General features: G+C 49.0%; 1 protein-coding gene across 5 annotated transcripts in view; it reads left to right on the forward strand.

The window, feature by feature from the left end:
- Positions 1–21,435, forward strand: part of DOCK1 (dedicator of cytokinesis 1) — a 531,830-nt gene that overhangs the window by 85,049 nt on the left and 425,346 nt on the right. For 3 of the 5 annotated variants that reach the window (XR_006701760.1, XM_045439228.1, XM_045439230.1), the window contains exons 8-14: positions 1,128–1,285; positions 2,500–2,581; positions 2,995–3,130; positions 6,244–6,316; positions 9,403–9,545; positions 15,712–15,837; positions 20,635–20,759. Coding sequence is in view for 4 of the 5 variants with exons in the window: in XM_045439228.1 (XP_045295184.1) it covers positions 1,128–1,285; positions 2,500–2,581; positions 2,995–3,130; positions 6,244–6,316; positions 9,403–9,545; positions 15,712–15,837; positions 20,635–20,759 (843 nt within the window). In the remaining variant the exon portion in view is untranslated. The remainder of the gene's footprint in view (positions 1–1,127; positions 1,286–2,499; positions 2,582–2,994; positions 3,131–6,243; positions 6,317–9,402; positions 9,546–15,711; positions 15,838–20,634; positions 20,760–21,435) is intronic. The other 2 variants (XM_045439229.1, XM_045439231.1) reach the window with 1 other exon arrangement.

The following is a 21,435-nucleotide window of genomic DNA, read 5'->3' on the forward strand; positions in this document are numbered from 1 at the left end:
TAGAAAACTCAGAAGGCACGACTATACAGTATATTTCATACAATGATGAATGGAAAGGAACCCAGTGTCCAAACATACTGCTGACGACCAGGAAGGATTTCATCCCTTGGTGGGGGCGGGGGGAGGGTTGTAAGCACTGTGCTACGTCTTAGGAGGCAGGGTCTTAACGACATTGACTCTGTGTTTTCATCTCATGGGAAACAATACTGGATTCTGCATTTCCTCTCTGATAGGAGCCAGAGGAGTGACATATTCTAAGCTTGATGAGGGCAGGGAACATGTATCTTACTGATCTTCTGCATTTTCTCTGGTCTCTAATGGTGTCTTCTCTATAGCAGATATTAAGGAGTCAGTTGACTGATTGAGTCAGCCGTTCATTCAGCAAGTATTTATTGAGCACCTACTGTGTACCACAAACTGAGGACGTACTGATGAATAAGACAGAAGTGTTCTCGGAGGATTTAGTCTAGGGGGGGAACCAGAAATTAAGCAGCTCTGCATGTGAACATCACCGTGATTCGTTGTTTAGACACTGCAGTATTTGAAGACCATGTTCAGTACAAACTGTTAAGGGGTTGTGACCTTTGCACTGGGTGCATGCATGTGTTGAGTGGGACAAGGAAGTGACTGCAGAGTGGCTTTGCTGTGTTAGGCTAACCGGTTGCATGTAGTTTTCTGTTCTGTCATCAATAAAGAAAGTGCAACATTGGTTAGTGGTGAGTATTGCTAATGTCAACTTTCTTTCTTTCTTTCTCTTTCTTTCTTTCTTTCTTTCTTTCTTTCTTTCTTTCTTTCTTTCTTTCTTTCTTTCTTTCTTTCTTTCTTTCTTTCTCTTTCTTTCTTTCTTTCTTTCTTTCTTTCTTTCTTTCTTTCTTTCTTTCTAAGTTTATTTACTTACTTTGAGAAAGTGAGAGCATTTGTGCGCGTGAGTTGGGGAAGGGCAGAGAGAGGGAGATAGAGAATCCCAAGCAGGCTCCACATGGTCTGTGCAGAACCCGATGAGGGGCTCTGGCTCATGAACTGGGAGATCATGACCTGACCTGAAATCAAGGGTCAAGGACGCCTCACTGACTGAGCCCCCCAGGCACCCTGCTACTGTCAACTTTCTGTTTTATTTCTACTTACAGTCCCAAAAGCAGAACATAGATATTAACAGACAAGCTAAGTTTGCCTCCACCCCTTCTCTGGCCTTGTTCGTCAACCTCAAAAATGTGGTTTGTAAAATCGGAGAAGATGCTGAAGTGCTGATGTCTCTTTATGACCCTGTGGAGTCCAAATTCATCAGGTCAGTGACGTTCCCTTGCGGCTGTCTTTCCTCTCCGGGTAACGTTAGGAAAGTGGCGCTGGGCCCACCACACGTCTAGGTCTCTCAGAGAGCAGTGGGGAGACCAGTTGGCCATACTTCCCCCGGCAGCTGAGCCCAGGGCGGTTTGGGACGGTGCGATGGCGCTGCCGGGCTCTGGTCCAGGGTCAGCTCTCTTGCGTGCACACGGGTGTTCGAATGTAGAGTTTCGTCTTGGAACTGTTTCGTGGACGTGGCAACCAACCAAAGATGGAAGTCATTGTTTCCTGTGTTGTCTTCATAGGGTTTTATGTTTCCAGGCCCCCCCCCCCCCGCCCCGATAATGTCACCACTCTTGTCTCAATCTTGCTGTTGTCAAACTTTTGTTTTTTGCGAATGTCACTTTTGGACCTTTGACCTATTGTTATTTCTGCAACACGATTGGCTGGAATATAGTGTCTAGATGGCTGCCTGCTATATAAAGGCTCTCAATTAATAATTGTTGAATGAAATATTATAAATCTCGTCTTTGTCATCCCTGTCATTTCTAATGTGCTCTTTTCCCTCCTTCTTGCTTTTGTCTCTTAGTATAACTCTCTCTTTGTCCAGATGGAAAAATTATGGTTTAAATTATGTGTGAAGTGTGTGTGTGCTCATGCACGTACCTTTAAAACTCAAATATCTTCATTTGTGTTGTTCAAAATTATAAAAGTTGGTATGTGACAGAAAACAGAACAAATGGATGAATTTCATCCTTATTTGTGATACGGACTCCATTTCGTCTTGTCGTAGGATTCCATTTGTCTGTATGGCATATTTGGTTGTTTTAGGCTCTGAGACAGACGTGCAGTATTTTTTTTTATACTGTAAATGAATGAATGGTGAATTTTAGATCATAGTCAATCTCAATAAACGAATAATGCTTTTAAAATAATAAACTTGGAAATGACGTTCGCATATAGTTCCATTGCAAAATTACAGCCTTTCAGAGATTCTCGACTATTCCCTTGTGTGGGAAATTACTTATGTGCTAATGGAAACGCAGTTCTCTCTGGCATGGCTGACATTTCTGAACTCGTATAGTTGTCTGCATTGTGGACTTATGTGGTATTAATTATAAATCAATGTGGGTGTCTATTTAGTGTCCTGTTAAATTTAGAAAATGAATTTGTTTTTCTTTCTTTCTTTCTTTCTTTCTTTCTTCCTTTTTTCTCAAGTGAAAACTACCTGGTTCGCTGGTCAAGTTCAGGATTGCCTAAAGACATAGACAGATTACATAATTTGCGAGCTGTTTTTACTGTAAGTACAACCAAAGAGGTTCATTTGAATCATTCACCATTCCAGTGATTATCTTTAACGATTGCCCTCTGACTTGTGTCTACACTAGAGCATGGATCCTTGGGATGCTTGTAACCCGTGTGAATGCAGTGATAATAAGATACCTTCCCAGAGCTGTTCAGGGGTCTCTAGCTTCCCTTAGGATCCCCATGACAGAGATTTGCCCCAGCACTCTCTTAAACCTGCATCTGAAGTTTGCTTAACGTTAATTGACTATTGTTATCCAGCTCCTTTTTGTTATGTGAACAACTTATTAAAATGCTAAAAACTGGTCAGAGAAGAGAGTCCCAATCCATCTTTTTACTGTCTGTTTCAGTTGCACCTGCATTGAGTAATGGTTCTCCCAAATAATTTATGGAAATTAATATTTCCAGGACCTCGGAAGCAAAGACCTGAAAAGGGACAAAATCAGTTTCGTTTGTCAGATCGTACGAGTGGGTCGCATGGAGCTGAGGGACAACAATACCAGGAAACTGACCTCGGGCCTGCGGCGGCCTTTCGGAGTGGCTGGTAATCCATTTCTCTGCTTTCCTTAGAGTTTCTAGACCGTCCCGTTCATCCTGAGTAAGAGCTGCTGCTCAATACTGGACGGTGGACTGCTTTGATTTATAAGCTCTTCTGTTAGAGAGAGAGGGAAAAAAAATCTCTTAGCTCTTTTCTGTGTGGTTTCTGCGGACTGGCAGCTCGCGATGCTTCAGTCGCAAGTTTCCGATGTAAATCATATATTTGGTTTTAAAGCAGATCACATCTCCTGAGGGAGACCCTGACCCACATTCTCAGCCTGGAGGAAAGCCAGTCATTGGATGGCTTCACGGTTTCTGGAGCTGGTGATTGATTGATTCAGGAGGAAATTCACAGTGAATAGTCAAAGTGATGACGGGGTAGGAGGAGACCGGAGCATGAGGAGGACCCAGTTATCTTGGAATAGGTTCCGTCTGTCCTCCATATTTGTGTTCCGTTATTTCGGTGACAGCTCAAGAAGAGGGACTGATTAGTCACCTCTCCTAGGGAAAGGTGAGGGTGTCCCCTGTCTTTTGGGGAGAGATGAAGATAGCCATATCTTTTTGGTGCAGAAGGTTAAATATTTTAATGGAGTGATTCTCAGCCCTAACCGTGTTTGGGAACGGTTTGGGGCACTATTAAAAAATGTATTTTTGAGCACCTGGGTGGGTGGCTCGGTTGGTTAAGTGTCCGACTCTTGATTTCGGCTCAAGTCATGATCTCATGGTTTGTGAATTTGAGGCCTGCATGGGTTTCTGTGCTGACAGTACAGAGCCTGGGATTCTCTCCCTCTCTCTCTGTCTCCACCACGCCCACCCCGTCTCTGCCCCTCCCCACCGCATGCGTGCTCCCTCTCCCTCTATCTCTAAATAAATAAATAAACTTTAAAAATATATACACATTCTTGCCCAGGCCCCACATCCTTCCAATTAAATGAGAATTCCTTCTTTAACCAAATCACCTATGAGCCACTACGGGTGCGAGGCACCCAGTAGAACGCTGCCATCAGACTGCCTTGCCTCCCTCGTCACATGGCATTCAGCACCCCCAGTGGTGCTGTCCTAAACTAGTGCACACCCCTAACCTGCTCAGGACATCCTCTGACCTCCTGTTCTCTTTCTGGTTAAGAAAGGACACTTCTCCGCCTGAGAAGGTGCATCACCTTTTTGGTCATCCGCTTCTGTTCATACCTGTGCAACTCCAGTTCCCACACATGAACTTAATTTTAAGATTTTATCCAGAATAACTTCTGCATGTTTGTGTCGACAGAGCCTGGGTGAGCGATGTGTTCACGGACCTTTAAGCCTCCGGTTCTTAGCCTTCTATGGGAAATGCTATGTCGTGTTTCTTTTGTAATGTAGTGTAAAAGTGATAGAGAACTTACGAAAAGACAAAAAGCGTAAGTAAAACATAAGTCACTCATAATTCTGTGTAGCCGGGGTTGTATCAAAGCCCCAACCAGAGCGCGAACCTCCGTGGTACGGGCCAGCGTGCGGGCGAGCCGCGGTGAAGGAGATTCCTTGCGAACAAGGTCTGTGCTGTCACAGCCTGCTCCTCCGGGGCTTGGGACAGGCGCCACTGAAAGGGCTGTCACTCCCAGGACGTGGAAGACTAAGGCTGCCTTCACCTGACTGGTGTCACACGCAAGTCTCATGGCTCACTCTCTTTCTTCCTTCCTGCGAAACTTCGCTGGGCTCCTGATGTGTTCCCTGGCCTGATGCCTGGGTTTTGGCATTGTGGTATCATTGGGGGCAATGCGAGAACTTACGGACGCCCCAGAGCAGTGGCCAGGTTGTATGACTAGGGAGACGCACTCAGCGGCGGGAGGAGAGAGGGCTGCAGACACACAGGCGGGCTGTGCCTTGTGGACTGCGTGTGGCAGGTGGTCTGCGAGGCCCAGGCTCTCCCCCCTGTGACCCAGCGCCACACGGTTCTCAGTTGGCGGTCAAAGTATGGTCTTGGGCATCTGAGGGTCTCAATAGGTGCATCTAATGCCACTCCGTTGCCCCCAAGGATGCTTAAAGCTAGGGGTGTCTTCTGGTAGGTGGAGACTGCGGTCTGGGCCATATGCCTTCAGGGCATCCACAACCTGATGATCTAGTTCACTTGTGATGCTTTGACCCATATCTCTGGACACATGTGTGGGCTCTTCGCTCCAAGAGGAGCAGTGGTTCAGCAGAGTGTGGGCTGTTTTCCCTGAGGACACACTGTGGAAGCTCCGTGGGCTCCACCGAGGCAACCAGCATGTGACGATGCTTCTCTTCTCGTCCTTACAGAGTCGTCCCTCTTTTTGTTGGGGGAGGAGCAAGTGGTAGGGATGGAAATTGTCCACATTGTCAGTCCATGGTCGTAATCCTCAGGGAAGGGATTTGAAGAGAAAATCAGTGAGCTATGTTGCCCAGTTACCTGAAGTGTGGGGATCGAGCGGAGACAGAGAAAGCGCCCGGGGCTGTCGTTGGGGGTCTCTGGCTGCAATGGTCAGAGCTTGAGCATCGGAGACTTTCTAGCTCTCTGACTTTGGGCAAGGTCATTCATTGGTGTCCTGGAGCCTCCATTTCCTCAGTTGTGCAGTCGGTGACTTTGAGGATCAGCTGTCGGATGCCCCTTGAAATAGTGTCCACGGATGCTGGCGTGCGATGGGTAGACGGATGGTAGTTACTTTATTTTTGGGGGAATGCGAGAACTTACGGATACCCCGGGGCAGTGCCCATCAGCGTGGTCGGCCCTTGCCACATGTGGCTTTTGTGAATGAAATCAAAGTAAAAATTCAGTACCACCATCACATTTGCCACATTTCAGGTGCTTGTTGTTCCGGAACATTCCATCATCACACAACATTTGTTTGGACAGGGCAGCTCCAGAGTGTCAGGTTGCATCCTGGGCAAAGGAATTTATTGAGGAGAACTCTGCCATTTCGGCCCCAACCCCATTTGGGCCGATGTTCTCAGATAACTTCATTTGTCTTTGGAACATGAAAATGCTCTGAACTTGAATATTAAAAAAAAAAAACCACCGTGTGGTTTATGCCGCTGTTGGTCAGACGACAGTCTGATGTTGCTTTATTTGCTTGTTTTCTCTGATTATAGCACTTAAAACAATCCCTGTTCTTTTCTTGTCCCCAGTGATGGATGTAACAGATATAATAAATGGAAAAGTAGATGATGAAGATAAGCAGCATTTCATCCCCTTTCAGCCGTAAGTATGGAGCAATCAAAGCACTCAGCCAGATACAAGATGGAAAACGTGTGTTTGTAATAATTCTCTTCAAAGTTAAGTTTATAAATTCAGCACAAATAGAGATTGATTATTTTGTAATAATGAAAGATCTGTGTAGTCACGGCGGTAGCGCATGGCATTTCTGTAGCCCCACGAGTCTTGGGTTAAAGTTGCCTCGTGGTCTTGCACGTAGAAGATTTTCCGGGTGATTCGGGGGAATCGCCGTGTCGCATAGGACACGCAGAATTACCAGTCCACCGTGAGCATGAATGTTCCTTTACATAATTGATTCATTCTAGTAGCTGTACATATTCAAAATGCAGCATTTCCACATTCATCACGGGAGGCTGCTGTTTTCAAAATAGAAAACCAAACAAAATAGTGATGAATTCTTTTGTAAAGTGAAACACTTGAAACAAATAATCATGCTGCTGCTTTTCTGTCTCTGTTGCTGCTTCAAGCGGACTGAGTCTGTGCTCACCTTTCTTAGGGTTTATTGTAGTTCTGAAGCCAAGTGTGTGGAGAGGTGTGGGAAGCTTGGAAAACACTTGGAGGAGATTTGTTAAATTGATTCTCTGAATGGAAGGTAGATCCCGTGGAAAAGGTCGAAAGGACTGGTGTCCTTTCCTTGGGGATGAAAGCGAGAGAGTAGCTACATAATGATCTGTGGCCACTTCACCGGACGCTTCTCCATCTCAGAAGGCCGTGGAGAGAGAAAGGAAGAGGGATTAGAGTGGTTTAGGTTAATCAGAAGAGACAGCTTCCTCCTGAGGGTGTGAAATCTTAGAAGGGTAGACCATAAGGCGTGTTAGAATGACCTCCATAGTGTTCTGCCTTCTGCCTTTTCTCCTTATTTCTGTTCTTACTTAAGTGGTTCCAGGCTTGAAATAAATTTTATTTTAGAAATCTGTGTTCAGGTGTTGGCTGCGGAGGTTTGGAGTCTGGTGATGCCCAGCAGGTAGCTGAAGGAGTCTCTTTAGGGGCAGGGTGGGCAGGAGCTGTGAGTTTGGCTTCCCATCGCACTGCCCATTCTTGCGTGACGGATCCCCTCACTCAGCCCCGGGCTTGAGAACCATTTGTTCAAGATGGGGTTATGATGGTTTTCTTTGCAGGCAGGTGATCTAGTCAGACAGCATCCTAAAGCATGGCTCAGTGGAAATTTTTGCAGTCTTCCCAGTGTGAGAATAACAGAAAACCGTGCATTAACCAGCTTAAAATGGGTTTTCACCACACACAACTGGAGGCAAAGGTCTTTTGTGGCTTCATTGCGTTAGCGTCACTCCTCTGTCCAATATGGTAACCATGAGCTACATGTGGCTGTTTCAATTAGTGAAGATTAAATCAAATGAAATACTTCTTTAATCACATTAAAAGTGTTCCCATTGAAAGTTCCCAAAGTCCCGTTGAGAGTGTTCAGTCCCACTGGTAGCTGGTGGCTACCATATTTGGCAACACAGGTCTAGAATATTCCCGTCATTACAGAACGTCCTGTTGGGTAGTGCCGCCTTAGAATCACATCCAGTGAGGATAGTTACAAAGGGAGCATGGTTCTGCGGAATCTGGAAGTTTCCTCAGTAAACAAGGGAAACATCGTCTTTGAACATAGGCAGATATTGAGGTAATAAATAAAATATGCCCTTATAAAATGATAATACTAAGTTGCTGCTTTTGCCCACGAGAAATAATGCAGCCCAGTGCTGTTTTGAATGCTGTTTTATATATTAGACTTCAGAGTTTCTTGATGTCTTAATGTACCACTGAGTTGAAACTACCTGTTGTCTGCTAGTGTCTTCTGGGAAGAGTCAAGGGAAAAAAAACTGTGGGTCATTGAAAAGTTAGGGAGGTTACGAGTTTAAGACCCACAAGTCCGAATTTCACTGGGACGTGTTACGGCCATGTTGCCGCCATCTTTTTCTGTCTTAGAGCAAAACACCCATTTTAAAAATTATTATTACGTGTTCGACTCTTGCTGTAATTTGTGAGTCCTTGCTCCCTTAAAGGAAGACTAATATTTCTAGTGTTTGAAACAAAAGAGCAGCATGATTTTAATAGCAAACTAAGCAATGAAACCAGTTCTTTGGGAAATGCCATGCTAATGAAACCGTTTTTTGCTCCATTAAAACTGATTTATTATATCACAGGATAAGTTTTAGGGAAGGAAGCACAGTGTACATCTTTCTCTCTCTGTCTTTTTTAACTTGGTGAAGTAAATTAAAAGTCCTCGGCTCTCTTGAGTAATGTGGGCTCAAATGATGAATAACACTTGTCCTTGGTTCTGGAAATGATTTTAAACATTACGTACATGACGTATATTTTCTTGCTCATTGCATATTGTGCTTTGCTGTGCTACATGGTATTTCTCTTTGCACATGTTGCCTGTTTGTACTTATCTCTTGGTCTTAGCGTAGCTTCTATTAAAAACTCATGATCCACGGGACCCCCAAAGGGTGATGGTTTGCATTCATAATCACATCACAGTGTCACTTTCCAGACGTGGTAGTTATGTTCTCCAAGACTGTGCCATTCTTTTCACACGTAATTATCTGAGGCTATACTGGGTACACAGTCTGATGGAGTGGGTGGTTTTCACCCAAGTTCTCCAAGCAATTAGGTTGTAGGGATTGTTTTTTGGTCTTGATTTTGCTTTTCCCTTTGAACCACCTGCCCCTTGACCTAAGCTATGGTCAGGAATTACTGAAATTGAAGAAAGGGACATGAACATTCCTTGTGATTAAATGCTATCCACATTATTTTCAGATAAGTCCCCCCTGCCCCCCCCCTTTTTTTTTATTATCTATTAGAAATGGAGTGGAGTCGTGGTGGATGTTTATTTCCTGGGGATAGGGTTGACCTTGTTTGCTTTACTTCTCTTGTGTTTCAGCATTTTCCTGATCAATGCTCTTCCCTGTCTCTCTTGTCACCTATCCTGTCCTTTGTCGTGCGTTGACTCATGATGACTCTCTCGCACTCGGTGACGATGATCTCTTGTGTTCCCTTGTTACCGTGACCTCTGGGTCTCTGTGCCCCTTTGTCTCCTGTGGTCTTGGTCGTCCCGTGCCCTCCAGGCTCGCGTTGGACGACGCCATTCGACACAAGCCGCTGAACATGTCATCCCGTTTTTCACCCAGGGTGGCAGGGGAGAATGACTTCCTTCAGACTGTTATAAACAAAGTCATTGCTGCCAAAGAAGTCAACCACAAGGGCCAGGGTATGTATTCTGTTGTTTTGTTTCTACAAATGTTCGTTTATTACATGAACTTGGGACAATGCTGTATGGTTTGCATTTTAATTTGATGATGATGATGGTGGTGATGATGAGAAGGAGGATGGTGGTGGTGATGTTGATGGTGGTGGTAATGGTGATGAGGATGATGGTGATGATGGTGATGGTGATGATGGTGATGATGTTGGTGATGGTGATGAGAATGATGGTGATGATGATTGTGGTGATAGTGATGAGGATGATGGCAATGATGGTGATGATGATGGTGGTGATGGTGATGAGGATGATGGTGATGGTAATGAGGGTGATGGTGATGATGATGGTGATGATGATGTTGGTGATGGTGATGAAGATGGTGATGATGGTGATGATGAGAATGAGTATGGTGGTGGTGGTGATGTTGATGGTGGTGGTGATGGTGATGAGGATGATGGTGATGATGGTGGTGATGGTGATGAAGATGATGGTGATGATGATGGTGATGGTGATGTTGGTTATGGTGATGATGGTGTTGGTGATGAAGATGATAGTGATGATGAAGATGATGGTGATGATGGTGTTGGTGATGATGATGAGGATGATGGTGATAATGATGCTGGTGATGAGGATGATGGTGATGATGTGAATGAGGATGGTGGTGGTGATGATGGTGGTGATGGTAATGAGGATGATGGTGATGATGATGGTGATGATGATGAAGATGATGGTGATGATGGTGATGGTAATGAGGATGATGGTGATGGTGATGATGATGGTGGTGATGGTGATGAAGATGGTGATGATGATGTTGATGGTGGTGGTGATGGTGATGAGGATGATGGTGATGATGGTAGTGCTGACGATGACGCTGGCAGTGTTGGATCAGGATGTGCTCATACAATGTATGCACAGTGTAGGTACAGCATGTGAAGGTTTTCTTGCTGATCACCCGTGTAAGCATTGCTAAGAGCCAGCCTCCTGGGTGAGTGGGGAAGGCTGAGTGGGACACAATTAAATGTTTGCAACGAGTCCAGAGTTGATGAGCCTGGAAGCAACTCTGCTTTCCTGAATCTTCTTCAGCCCTGTCCTCTCATCCTAGCCATTTTTGAAAACACTCGAACGACCTCACAAGAGAATACAGTAGTTGTCCACCGGCTGTTCACTTCCCCTTTGCTGCTCAGAGAGACGTGGAGACATTCAGCACAACACAGCTCTGCGTGTGCTCTTCTCTGTTTTCCTTGCCCGTGTCGCGCGCTAATTGCTGGCACGTTGTTTCCTGGGGCTCCCCTTCCTCCCTCTGAGGAAGTGGCTTCATTTTGCAGACAGATTTCTCTTCAGTTTTGTAATGGAAGGGACTTCTCCTCCTGACACCGCGTCTTGCACTCATCGTTTTTAATCCCACGCTGACAAGTTTCCCAGCAGCTGACCTTCTGGAGGCAGAGGCAATGAATCAATCACCCCGGGCTGGTGACAGTTGGCACTCGGGCTGGCCAGGACCGCTGCCAGAAAACAGCTGTTTACTGAGGCCTCGCCTCCAGCTCAAGGGGAAGTCACCTTCAGAGCCCTTACCTAGGCTGCTTTTAGCACCGGTGGGAGAACCCACTTTTCAGTCCTTGATTAGATGCAGACTTACCATAAACTCCGTGGAGCTTAGGTGGATAGACCTCTTTGATTGTCTAGTTACCTCTGTCGCCAGCCTTTTAAGAAACAGTTCTCGTGATTCGTTTCCCGTTGTTATAAAGGAGAGTATGAATTGAGTGTGATGAGTTTTCTGGAGGAATGGGAAGCCTTTGGCTTTCTTTGGCATGAACTAGCCAGCCCCTTCCCTGGCAAACCACAACCCCCAAAGCAAAGCAAAGCAAAGCAAAGCAAAGCAAAAACCCCAACCCCAAAGCGTTAATGAACCGTGGCCTCTGTAGACAGAGTGGTTTAAGCTGACCCAGGACCCACCTTCTCATCAATTACCGGCTCTCTGATTTGCACGTTAATTGAAAACCACAGGGAGATCCAATTAAAGCTGTTTTGATTGGAGCCACCCTCAGACTGGGAGCTCCAGTGCCCAGACCCCAGGCTCCTGTCGGATTGAGTTTCTCTTCCAGAGCCATCAGATTGTGATAAACTTCTGTCCCAGAGTCACACAGGAAAAGTGGAGATTAGTGTTAGACCAGCAGGAAACTCCTTGGAAGGAGGACCCACGGCCTGCCTCCATCAATCTCACTGGTATCGTGGCCCATATCTGTGTCACCAGAGGCCCGTTGGGCTGATACCAGGGGGGCCCTATTCTGTGAAATAGAGAAGGAGCGGTGTTTTTAGGTCCCAGTGAGAACTGAGAGACAAGAGCATTGTTTTTTTCCTGCACGGAAGTGGGCAATGTCGCTAGCTTTTTTTTTTTTTTTTTTTTCTTTGAAGCTAACTGAAGTGACCATTTCTCCGGGCTCCCTGGCCAGCTAGCTTCAGTGCATTCCAGGGAGACCAGAGACAGCTGCAGCCCAGGGAATGCAGCACAGAACTCGCTGCGAGGTGTGTGGGGTTGGCCCGGTGGAGCTGCGTGCTTTCGGCGGTGGTGGTGACCCGGCGCACCCCGGCGATGTCCCTCCAGCCACCGCAGGCTTGTCAGCCAGAGTTCCCCACACTCATCCTTCCCCGGCTCCTCCCTCGGCGTTGGCCTATTTTAGGTTTACATCCACACGTTTACTTGTCACGATTGACATTTTTTATATTTAGCCCCAATTATTCTGAACCCTGAACCCAGGGCTGCAGGGGTTTGACGTGGACAGTAAGCCCCCTCCCCCCCCCCCCCCCCAGCTGCTCCTACTGTTGGAGTTAGAATGTATGCTAATTTCTTTTGTTTTTAGCCACTCTGGTTAAGCAAAAGTCAACCTCCAGGGCACTCGTTCCTTGAAAATTGGCCTCATTTTCTCCTTTGAGGAAAGTGCTTTAAACCCAATGTAATCAGGAAAGCTTAATCTCTGTGTTTAAATCGTGTTATAACAAATTGAATTGTGTCATTAAGTAACTAGTTGATGAACTAAGGTCTTTGAGCAAGCTCGGATTTGTGCGAATGAAAGGTGTTTGGGAGGCGGCCAGACTCGAGAATGGTGTTGTCAAACATTTCTCTGCCTCGGGCCTCCGTAAATGATTACCTCACCACGTCCTGCGAGTCCTTGACGAATGTCATTGAGTGGGATTCCTGCTGGGGACACTCATGCCTTTGGGAGGTTTTGGGACCAGAGATTTGAGAGCCTCGAAGCTGCACCTTGGTGTCCCCAGTAGGGATCGCGTCTCTGTCACCTGCAGTGATGATCTCCCCTTGCACTTAGACACGTGTCCCTTGACTTGCTCTGCTCCACTGGAGGACGCGGCCCCCTCAGGGGCCTGTCTGCTCTCCTTTCAAGAGACCTCTCCTGAAGGTCCACAGGAACACCAACCTGTGGTCCTTTTGTGTGAATTAGAAAAAGGGCGTCCATCCGCTCAGTGAGTCAGAAGATGTAGGGGCGCCTGGGTGGCGCAGTCGGTTAAGCGTCCGACTTCAGCCAGGTCACGATCTCGCGGTCCGTGAGTTCGAGCCCCGCGTCGGGCTCTGGGCTGATGGCTCAGAGCCTGGAGCCTGTTTCCGATTCTGTGTTTCCCTCTCTCTCTGCCCCTCCCCCGTTCATGCTCTGTCTCTCTCTGTCCCAAAAATAAATAAATGTTGAAAAAAAAAATTAAAAAAAAAAATCTTTATAAAAAAAAAGAAGATGCAGGCAGCGCTTGGGCACCCAGCTTGATGAGCAGAGTGTGGGCTGGGTTTAGCTCCCCACTTGCCTTTCTTTGCCAGGGCCTTGTGCAGTGCACATCCTGAGCAAGGATACCTCTGTCCCTATGTGGGTGTCACCCCCGGACATCTCTTTAGGGACCTCCTTTTATGGGTTATGCTTTCCTCCTCTTTCTTCAAACTCTCCCTCTCATGATTTGGAGTTTTATATTTTAAACAGAAGGGAAAACAACAGGAAAGGAAAGAAAAGGAAAACACCATGCATAGAACAGTCTACCTTAGAAAACACGTCTGTCTCTGTGTATTGGCTCGCTCTCTCCCAGTTTCTCAACAGAGAGGTTTATATCTCCTCCCTCTGACCTTCATCTGTGTTTCTTCTTTGCCCTCCCGTCGGCGTTGCCCCCTCCCGTCTTCACCAGGGGTGCACTTGCTGAGGACCTCCGGAACACCCTGGGTGCTCAGTGCCGTGGACACTGCCCTTGTTGCTTGGGCTGCGTCTTGTGCCGCTCACCACCTTGCTGCTACCCCCCTGGGTTTTCCCTGCTTGCTCTGGCCTCTGAGGTCCTTTGTGAGCTTTAAGTGTCGGGAGTTCTGTGCATCGTAGAGGATCTTCTTCCTCTTCTTGCCCCTGCCCTTCCTCTTCCGGGCATCCCCAGGATACGGGGTTTCCTGGCTCCGGGAGTGGCATCCCCGCTCCTCCTATTGGCCATGCCCACAGCTGTCCCCATCTCTGCAGAGCCGCCCCTTCTCCCTCCGGTTCTGGTCTGACCTTCATGCGGGTGGCTCCATTCCCGCGGCAGTGGGATGTGTCCTGGGTTCCTGCAGTGGCTTCTCTGCCGGGGTTCCTCACGTGGCTCTGAACTCCCACCCTCCCGCTTGTCTGTGGGTCATGCCCACGTGGCCACCAGAGTTCTGGTACTTGCCCCTCTTGTCAGCCTGCCCTCGCCTTCAGATGGGGCAGTTCCCACCATGGCTGGCAGGGTCCCTGCTTCCCTTCCTCGCTTCATCTCCTGCCTCTCCCCCTGAGGCTCGGGACTCCAGGCGCCTGGGGGTGGGGTGGGGGTGGGGGGAGATCTTCTGATCTCTTGTGATGTCTCTTCCTCAGGTGAGCCTCTGTGAGCCCCAGGATTGCAGCCTTGGGGACCCAGTTTCCAGGTGCCCTGGACTTTTCCTTAGAGAGTTCTTTGCTGTTGCAGATTTCACCGAGGCTATGAGTTTAGGGCTTGACTCCTGGAATAGAAGCTAAGTCCCTGGCGGGGATATAGTGAGTGTTTGCTCTGTGTCTACAGTGCCCAGTGTGTGTCGGGCACACAGTAGGTACTTATTAGACAGCTTTGAGTAGATCAGAGACACCGTCTAGTTGGCAGGAGGAGAGGGGTTCACCTGGCAGAGAACAGAATGTCATCAGTGACTGTGGGCTTTCTCAACCACAAGTGACATACGTCTTTGCAGAGGACAGATGTCTCCAGGCCAGCTGCTAGCAGACAGGAAGCTCGAGGAGAACAGTGTGAGGTGTGGGGTTTCATCAAGCCGAGCGGCTCTCGGTAGAAGCAGCCTCAGGTGAGCACGCCTTGTGTGGGAACGCCAGGCGTCTCCCGGGCCTGCCTGGAATGCACATCATTCATTTGTGGATGGGGTCTCGGTTTTCCCGTCTGCCTGCTACTGAAGGCAGTGTGCTGAGCTAAGCAGTGATGAATTGTCCCTGCTCCCTGGAAGCATGCATCTAGGGGAGGAATAGCTGGACAGACCGACAGACAGACAGACACACGAGAGAGTAGCGTGAGTGAGAGCAAATGCCTTTATATTCTGATGCGGATTTGGGTCCTGCTGGGCTGAGTGGCCAGGGAGCAAGCGGGCCAGGCCTCTGAGGTCCCCGAGATGGAGACCTGAATGTGACAGCTGATGGTGACGGCCTCCTTTCCCACTTGGGAGAAAGGCCCTGTCTTTGAAAATTTCTGAGAGAGCCACACAACTGACTCGTGTTCTGCCTTTGATTTCATGACTCCGTGTCTGCTCTACTCCCTCTTATTTTTGCCTTCTGTTCGCTTGCTGCACGAGGGTGTTTTCTCCAGAGTGCAACTCTGCATCAGCTTTGCGGAGGGAGAGGCTGGCACACGCACTCTCGGCTCCCAGGCCCTAGCAAGTTCACTCTGTCCTCCCCACGGCATCCCTTCCGTCCTGTTCAGAGGGTTTCAGAGACTTCCTGCTCTGTCCCCACCCCCCTTGGAGGGGAGAGCAAGTGGCGGCTGAAGCATTTGTTCGTCCTTTGCTGTGATGTTGTGAGACGGAGGGACCGGGCTGCCTTGGCCGTGCGGGGTGGCTCGCTGCCCGCCTTCTGGGAAGCCCAGGCTTGGTGTCCTGAAATCTTTCAGAAATGTATAAGCTAAAACATGACTCACGCATCCATTGCTTTTCTAGGTTTGTGGGTAACATTGAAATTACTTCCTGGAGATATCCATCAGATTAGAAAAGAATTTCCTCATTTAGTGGACAGGACCACAGCGGTGGCTCGGAAGACGGGGTTTCCGGAGATAATCATGCCTGGTAAGAACGGGTTCCTTGCGTGCCTCTGGGTGCAGTGTGGATGTGCCTGGCGTTTGGGACGTTTGTATCACTGGCCACAAAGAGCAGTGCGAGGACGGTGACCGGTGTGCAGAGGGTTGAGCTGGTGGTGGGTGATGTGTAAACCCCAGGGTGGTCATGGATCATTCCCGCAGGCAGGAGCCGTGGCCAGAGTGAGCGCCGACCACCTAGGTTCAGACCGAGGGGAGGCGGCTTCTCTTGGTTGTAATAACCTGTGAAGGCTAGGGGAGCGACTTCTGACAGTATCATAAGAGGGACAAGCAGGCGAAACGAGCATTTCCAGAACCCAGTCCTGAGAACTTGAGATGGGTTTCTGCCACCAGCTGGAGCGAACGTCGTTGTTGTAAGCAAACCCTTTACCGTCCCGTATTCCAGTGTTACCCTTAATCCAGATGCCTTGTGGTTTGTCTCTGCCCCACGTCATCTGGTGAAAAGGAAGAATGGAGGTTAGACGTTGCACCGCCTGGCCGCAAGGACTGCGTGCGCTGGGTTGTGTAACACGTGTAGTGTAATAAGGGCAGCGGGTCATGGGGCTTTCTCCGGGGCCACGCGGGATTCCCCTTGGGTTCTGATCAATGGATCCATCGTGGTGGTTGGTTCACGGTTCACTCTAGGATGAAGGTAGCCCTTTTATGATGGTAACGTGGGTTCACGGTGATAATCCTGCAACAGCTTTGGAATCAGCCGGAACGTGTTAAACTTAAGGGGGCACAATTTAGATAAACAGACCCTACTGTGTTCCTCGTCCTCGGGGTAGGTTGTTGGTTAAATGTGTCCTCACCACAGTGCTCCCGAGCCTCGAACCCCAGTCTTCAGCCCCAGAAGTGAGATTGCAGGACCTAGAATCTGGTCTGCGCTTTTCCTTTGTGCTCCGGCTCGTCCCTGGCTCTGTGGCCCTGGGTGAGGCCCTGACCTCCCTCAGCTGTGGTCCGCAGCTCTGAAGAATGAGAGTAATGATCATTCCTACCCGTAGGGCGGGTGGGAGTTGGGCTCCTCTAGGGCGGAAGTAACAGAAAGCACAAGGCCAGGACACATGGCCGAAGCCTGAGGATATTCATCGGCTCACGCACCTGAGCGCGGACCTGGGAGTCAGCCCGGGCACTGGCTCCGTCCCTCCGTAGCAACCTCTGCCAGTTGTCCTCTTTGCATGTTGACTTCGTCCTCTAGCAGGCCCCGATGGCTCCCATTTCTTCCCAGACCCCAGTGACCTGAGGAAGATGGCATGCTTTTGACCCAGTGTTTCCCAGCAGTGATGTTCTGAGCGGCATTCAGACTGGCTGACTCAGTTCCCTGCTCTGCGGCCCCCTGGACAGTGATGGGCTGGGTGACGGAACAGGCACCTTAGCCACCTAGACCTTTGGTGAGGTCAGCTCCTTCCGACGGCAGGGGTCGTGTGGGGGAGACGTGAACACCTGACAGATGTTTGGAGAGACATCTGATCAGAATAAGGAGGGGCAGACGTGAACGTGTACACCTGGCACCTGCTGAGTTCGTGTTACTCATGACACGTGTTACTCATGATACTGAAGATTGCTCAGGCCCGGTCATGGATTCTAAGCTTACGGAACCAATGACGGACTCCCGTGTAAAAATTAATCTCATATTTACGTTCCAGTTTTCAAATAACATTCACAGTTGTAACATGATTTGATCCTCACAAGATCATGGGGAAATCCTTTACGTCCGTGGGATACCTTTTTGGTTTGCAGATAATGCTCAACGTTAATAATTTGGCTTCATCCATCCGAGGATCTTGAAAGCCGACAAATTGGCGTTGAGCTAATTGAGAATCAAGATTCAGCCGCAGCCTGAAGTTACATAGCTAATGAGCAGTAGAAATGGGGCCAAACCTCCTCACATTCAAAGATTCCCTGTGGTGTCCCTTTAAAAGGGCCTTGCTGTACATTTGCAGGGAGAGCTGTCCACTCACTGTGCATGCTGTCAGAGATCTTGTTTTGGTTATTTTAGGGCAGTTAGGGACATGTTTGTTTTCTTTCTTTCTTTCTTTCTTTCTTTCTTTTCTATCTTTCTTTATGTTTGTTTTTGAGAGAGACACAGAGTGTGAGTGGGAGTGACAGAGAGAGAGAGGGAGACCCAGAATCCAAAGCAGGCTCCAGGCTCTGAGCTGTCAGCACAGAGCCCGACGCGGGGCTCGAACTCAAAGACCGCGAGATCATGAATGGAGCTGAAGTTGGGCGTTTAACTGACTGAGCCACCCAGGCACGCCTGGGACCTATTCTTTCTGCTACCTCTGTCTTTTGGAGCTGTTGTGGGTCATTGGGTACTCCAGCTGGTAAATGAGTGTGAAAGTCATCTCAAATTGGTTAGGCTGGGTCACAGTGGCTCACCGTACAGGAAGAAAGTATGACATCCAGGACCATATTATAAAACCGAGGACTACCTACTGCGGGTATGAGTCAAGTCTGTAAGCAGCAAATCGATTTGGAGTTCACAGTGGATGTATCGCCTGCATGTGTATTTGAGATGAAATTTATAGATTAGGATGACGTTGTGCATTGATCTTGGGTGGTCTTAGGATGGCCTTGTGTTCAGAGCGAGACCCAGAAAACTTGGAACTCATACTGATCATGTTTCCCTTTATAATTGTTCAACTGAAAAAGTTAAGGCCACTAAAAGAATCTACTAGTAGATTCTTGGGGCAGCCATACAGGTGACTGTTGTTCCGGCAGGTTCTGTGTGTTAAGTCGGGAGTCAGGGCTCCCGTCGTGTGGGATTCCAGCTAGAATGAGTCACCACGTTCTCTCCATGGCCGAGGAATCGCTGACGGGCCGTGGGCGCTTCCCCAGGTCCCTTGGGGGAGAGATGGCATGGGGTGCTTTCTCTCAGATCCCTGGCCGTTAGCTCGGTAGAGCGTGTGCATTGGCCCCTCTTGCCCCATCTTATGGGGATACCTTCACAGAGACGTGTGTCTCCTTTGCACAGTGGGAGAGCCTACTGCTGTTGGGTCTTCTACCTGTTTGTGAGCCTCGGGAAAGCCTGCAGTTTGTCCAAAGGATCCTGGCGGGGAGCAGAGTTTTTCTGTGAGCTGGGAAGGTGGCCAGAGGCTTGCATGTGGCGAAGGGAGAGTTCTCGTGGAGTCCACTCACGTCTGCTTCCAGCTCCTTCCTCCCCAGAACGAGAACCCTGTGGCCCTGGCGGCCTTCTCCGAGGGCAGGCTTGTGAGTGCCCGTGTGTGGAGTTTATCTCCTGTACACCCCATTTGTGGGTGGCCCTGAGTATGGATGTCTAGGCCAAGAGGAGAGTGAGACTCACCACCCCCCTGCCCCCAGCGTGTGACGGCGGTCTGGCCGATGAGGCCTGTGGAAAGCTCTTGTAGCCCCTTTTGATTATGACTTTTGTGCTTTGGTAGAATTTACAGGCTGAGGGATCACTCAGACTGCCCTGCCTTATTGATGAGGCTGTTTAGTGGCAGGTGGCAGGGGAGGTTAAGTGACGTGTTGGTGGTCACTCAGGGATTAGCGGCAGGTGTTGGCCTGGGGGCTCTGCCTCCTGCCCTTGGCCCCACGCTCCATCACTCTTAGCTTCTCGCTCGGTCGATATCACGGACTGCACTCCTGTTTCCTCTCCCAGCAGCTCCGGTGGCTGTGGTTGCAACCCACTGGGATTATTATAATAACGACTTTTAAATGAAGGCTTAATTTAATAGTTGGATACATTAAAAGCCAGAATAGAGCAGTAAAAAAACAAAACAAAACAGAAACCAAAAAAACCAACCTCCCCCTCCCCCCCCCCCCCCACACACAACAAAACAATAAAGCAAGGGGATTTTTTTCTTAAGGGATCCTTGTTCTTTGCACACGGCGGGCCGTTCGCTGCCCATGGTGAACCTGCTCCTCACATCCCTGTGGGAGAGCAGGTGGGTCTGGCGTTGGAGGTGGCCAGACAGACAGCAGGGTTGCAGTCGCCGGGTAGTGTTACGTGCTCTAAATCATGATGCTAACGAAGCTTGCTAAGTTTTCCCAGTCGGCCCATTACCAGGGGCCTCGTGTGCTCTCGGTAGGAAGAAGCGTTTTGAGCTCGTTTGTCGTGTGTGGGGTTTTGTCTTTTGTTCCTGCTTCTGTTTTGCACAACTTATGGCCTGACTCACACTTTACAATGCACAGATCTGTTTCGTTCTGCTCCCTGTGGACCTTCTTCAGGTTCCTGACCGCTGCCCACCGGAGGAGACAAGATCCATGCAGAAAGCTGTCTCTTGACCCACTCCTAGTCCCTGATCCCAGACATCAACTCAGAACGTTGGCTTGGGGTTCTGGTTCTCAGTCAGCTTTTCATTTAAGTCCTTAGAAAAATGTAGAGGAAGCCAATATTGCTAGTTGTCACTTAATGTTGTGATTTTCTTTGGCTGCCCAGACTCAGAGCACGCAGCCAGTGGTCCACCTCGAGATAGTAATGTGAGTCACAGTGGGCCGTAGACTCTGGAGAGGGACAGTCATTGCAAACCCATCGACAGCATTGAAGCCGCTGTGTGTGTGGGCTGCCTCCCGAGGTGAAGAACCACGCAGATCATTAAGGGCCTTGGAATTTTCCCCTTTCTCGTCATCTTATGCTGACGATGCTGAAAACTGCTTTTGTCATGCCTTTAAATGCGAGGCTGTTTTGTAGAAAATACTGCATAATCATCCAATACAGTGTTTTGAATGCACTGCTAGGAGAGGTAGCAAGTTAAGGCAGTTGTGCAGAATTCTCGGTTACATTGTGAATAATGGATTGGCTTTAAAGGTATAATTTCTCCCCCAGGTGATGTTCGAAATGATATCTACGTAACTTTAGTTCAAGGCGATTTTGATAAAGGAAGCAAAACGACAGCGAAGAATGTGGAGGTTACCGTGTCTGTTTATGACGAGGATGGAAAACGGTTGGAGGTATATATTGTGGCCAAGCTTAATCTGTAGCGTGGAAGCTTTATTTTCCTTCCAAGTGTCTCTTTGGCTCTGCTGCACGATAGAAAAAGACGTGGCTGGGGCTGTGTGACCCCCTTTCTAGGGATGAGAGTTTACTCTTTCCCCCCTTTCTCCAGCTCGCTACAGAGGCCTGGTGTGCACGGGGGCCTGGCAGTCCCGACCAGGGGGTCCCGACTGCCTTTGTTCCCCGGCCGTGTCACCATGCCTCACTTGCCAGTGTAAACCCAAGGCTCAGAGGTCTTGACCAGCACGGTAGCGGGTCAGGCACTGTTCTGGTCACTGTGTGAGAGATGCGGAAACTGAGGCCCAGACAAGTCTTGTTCAGGGTCAGAGAGCTAGCGGGAGGTAGGACTGGGGTCTGGATCCGGGCATCCGACCTCTTGCTCTGCTGGCTGGTGGTGGTGGTTCCCGAGACCTCCTCCTGCGTGGTCGCAGCGGCCGGCAGGACTCGCGAGCTGGGGCGGTGCTCGGAGACGGTGGCCTCCTCGGATGACCGGAGGCCAACCCAGAGCACGTGTCCCTGCCGCCTCCCACTCTGGACCATGGGTGGAGGGCTGGGCTCCCCTGGGCCCATGTGGCGGAGGGCAGTGCCACTGTGCTCACCTGAGGCTCAGCTGTGCTGGGAGGGGTGGGTGGC

Source organism: Leopardus geoffroyi, chromosome D2 (assembly GCF_018350155.1).
Source record: "Leopardus geoffroyi isolate Oge1 chromosome D2, O.geoffroyi_Oge1_pat1.0, whole genome shotgun sequence".
NCBI classification, from domain to species: domain Eukaryota; kingdom Metazoa; phylum Chordata; class Mammalia; order Carnivora; family Felidae; genus Leopardus; species Leopardus geoffroyi.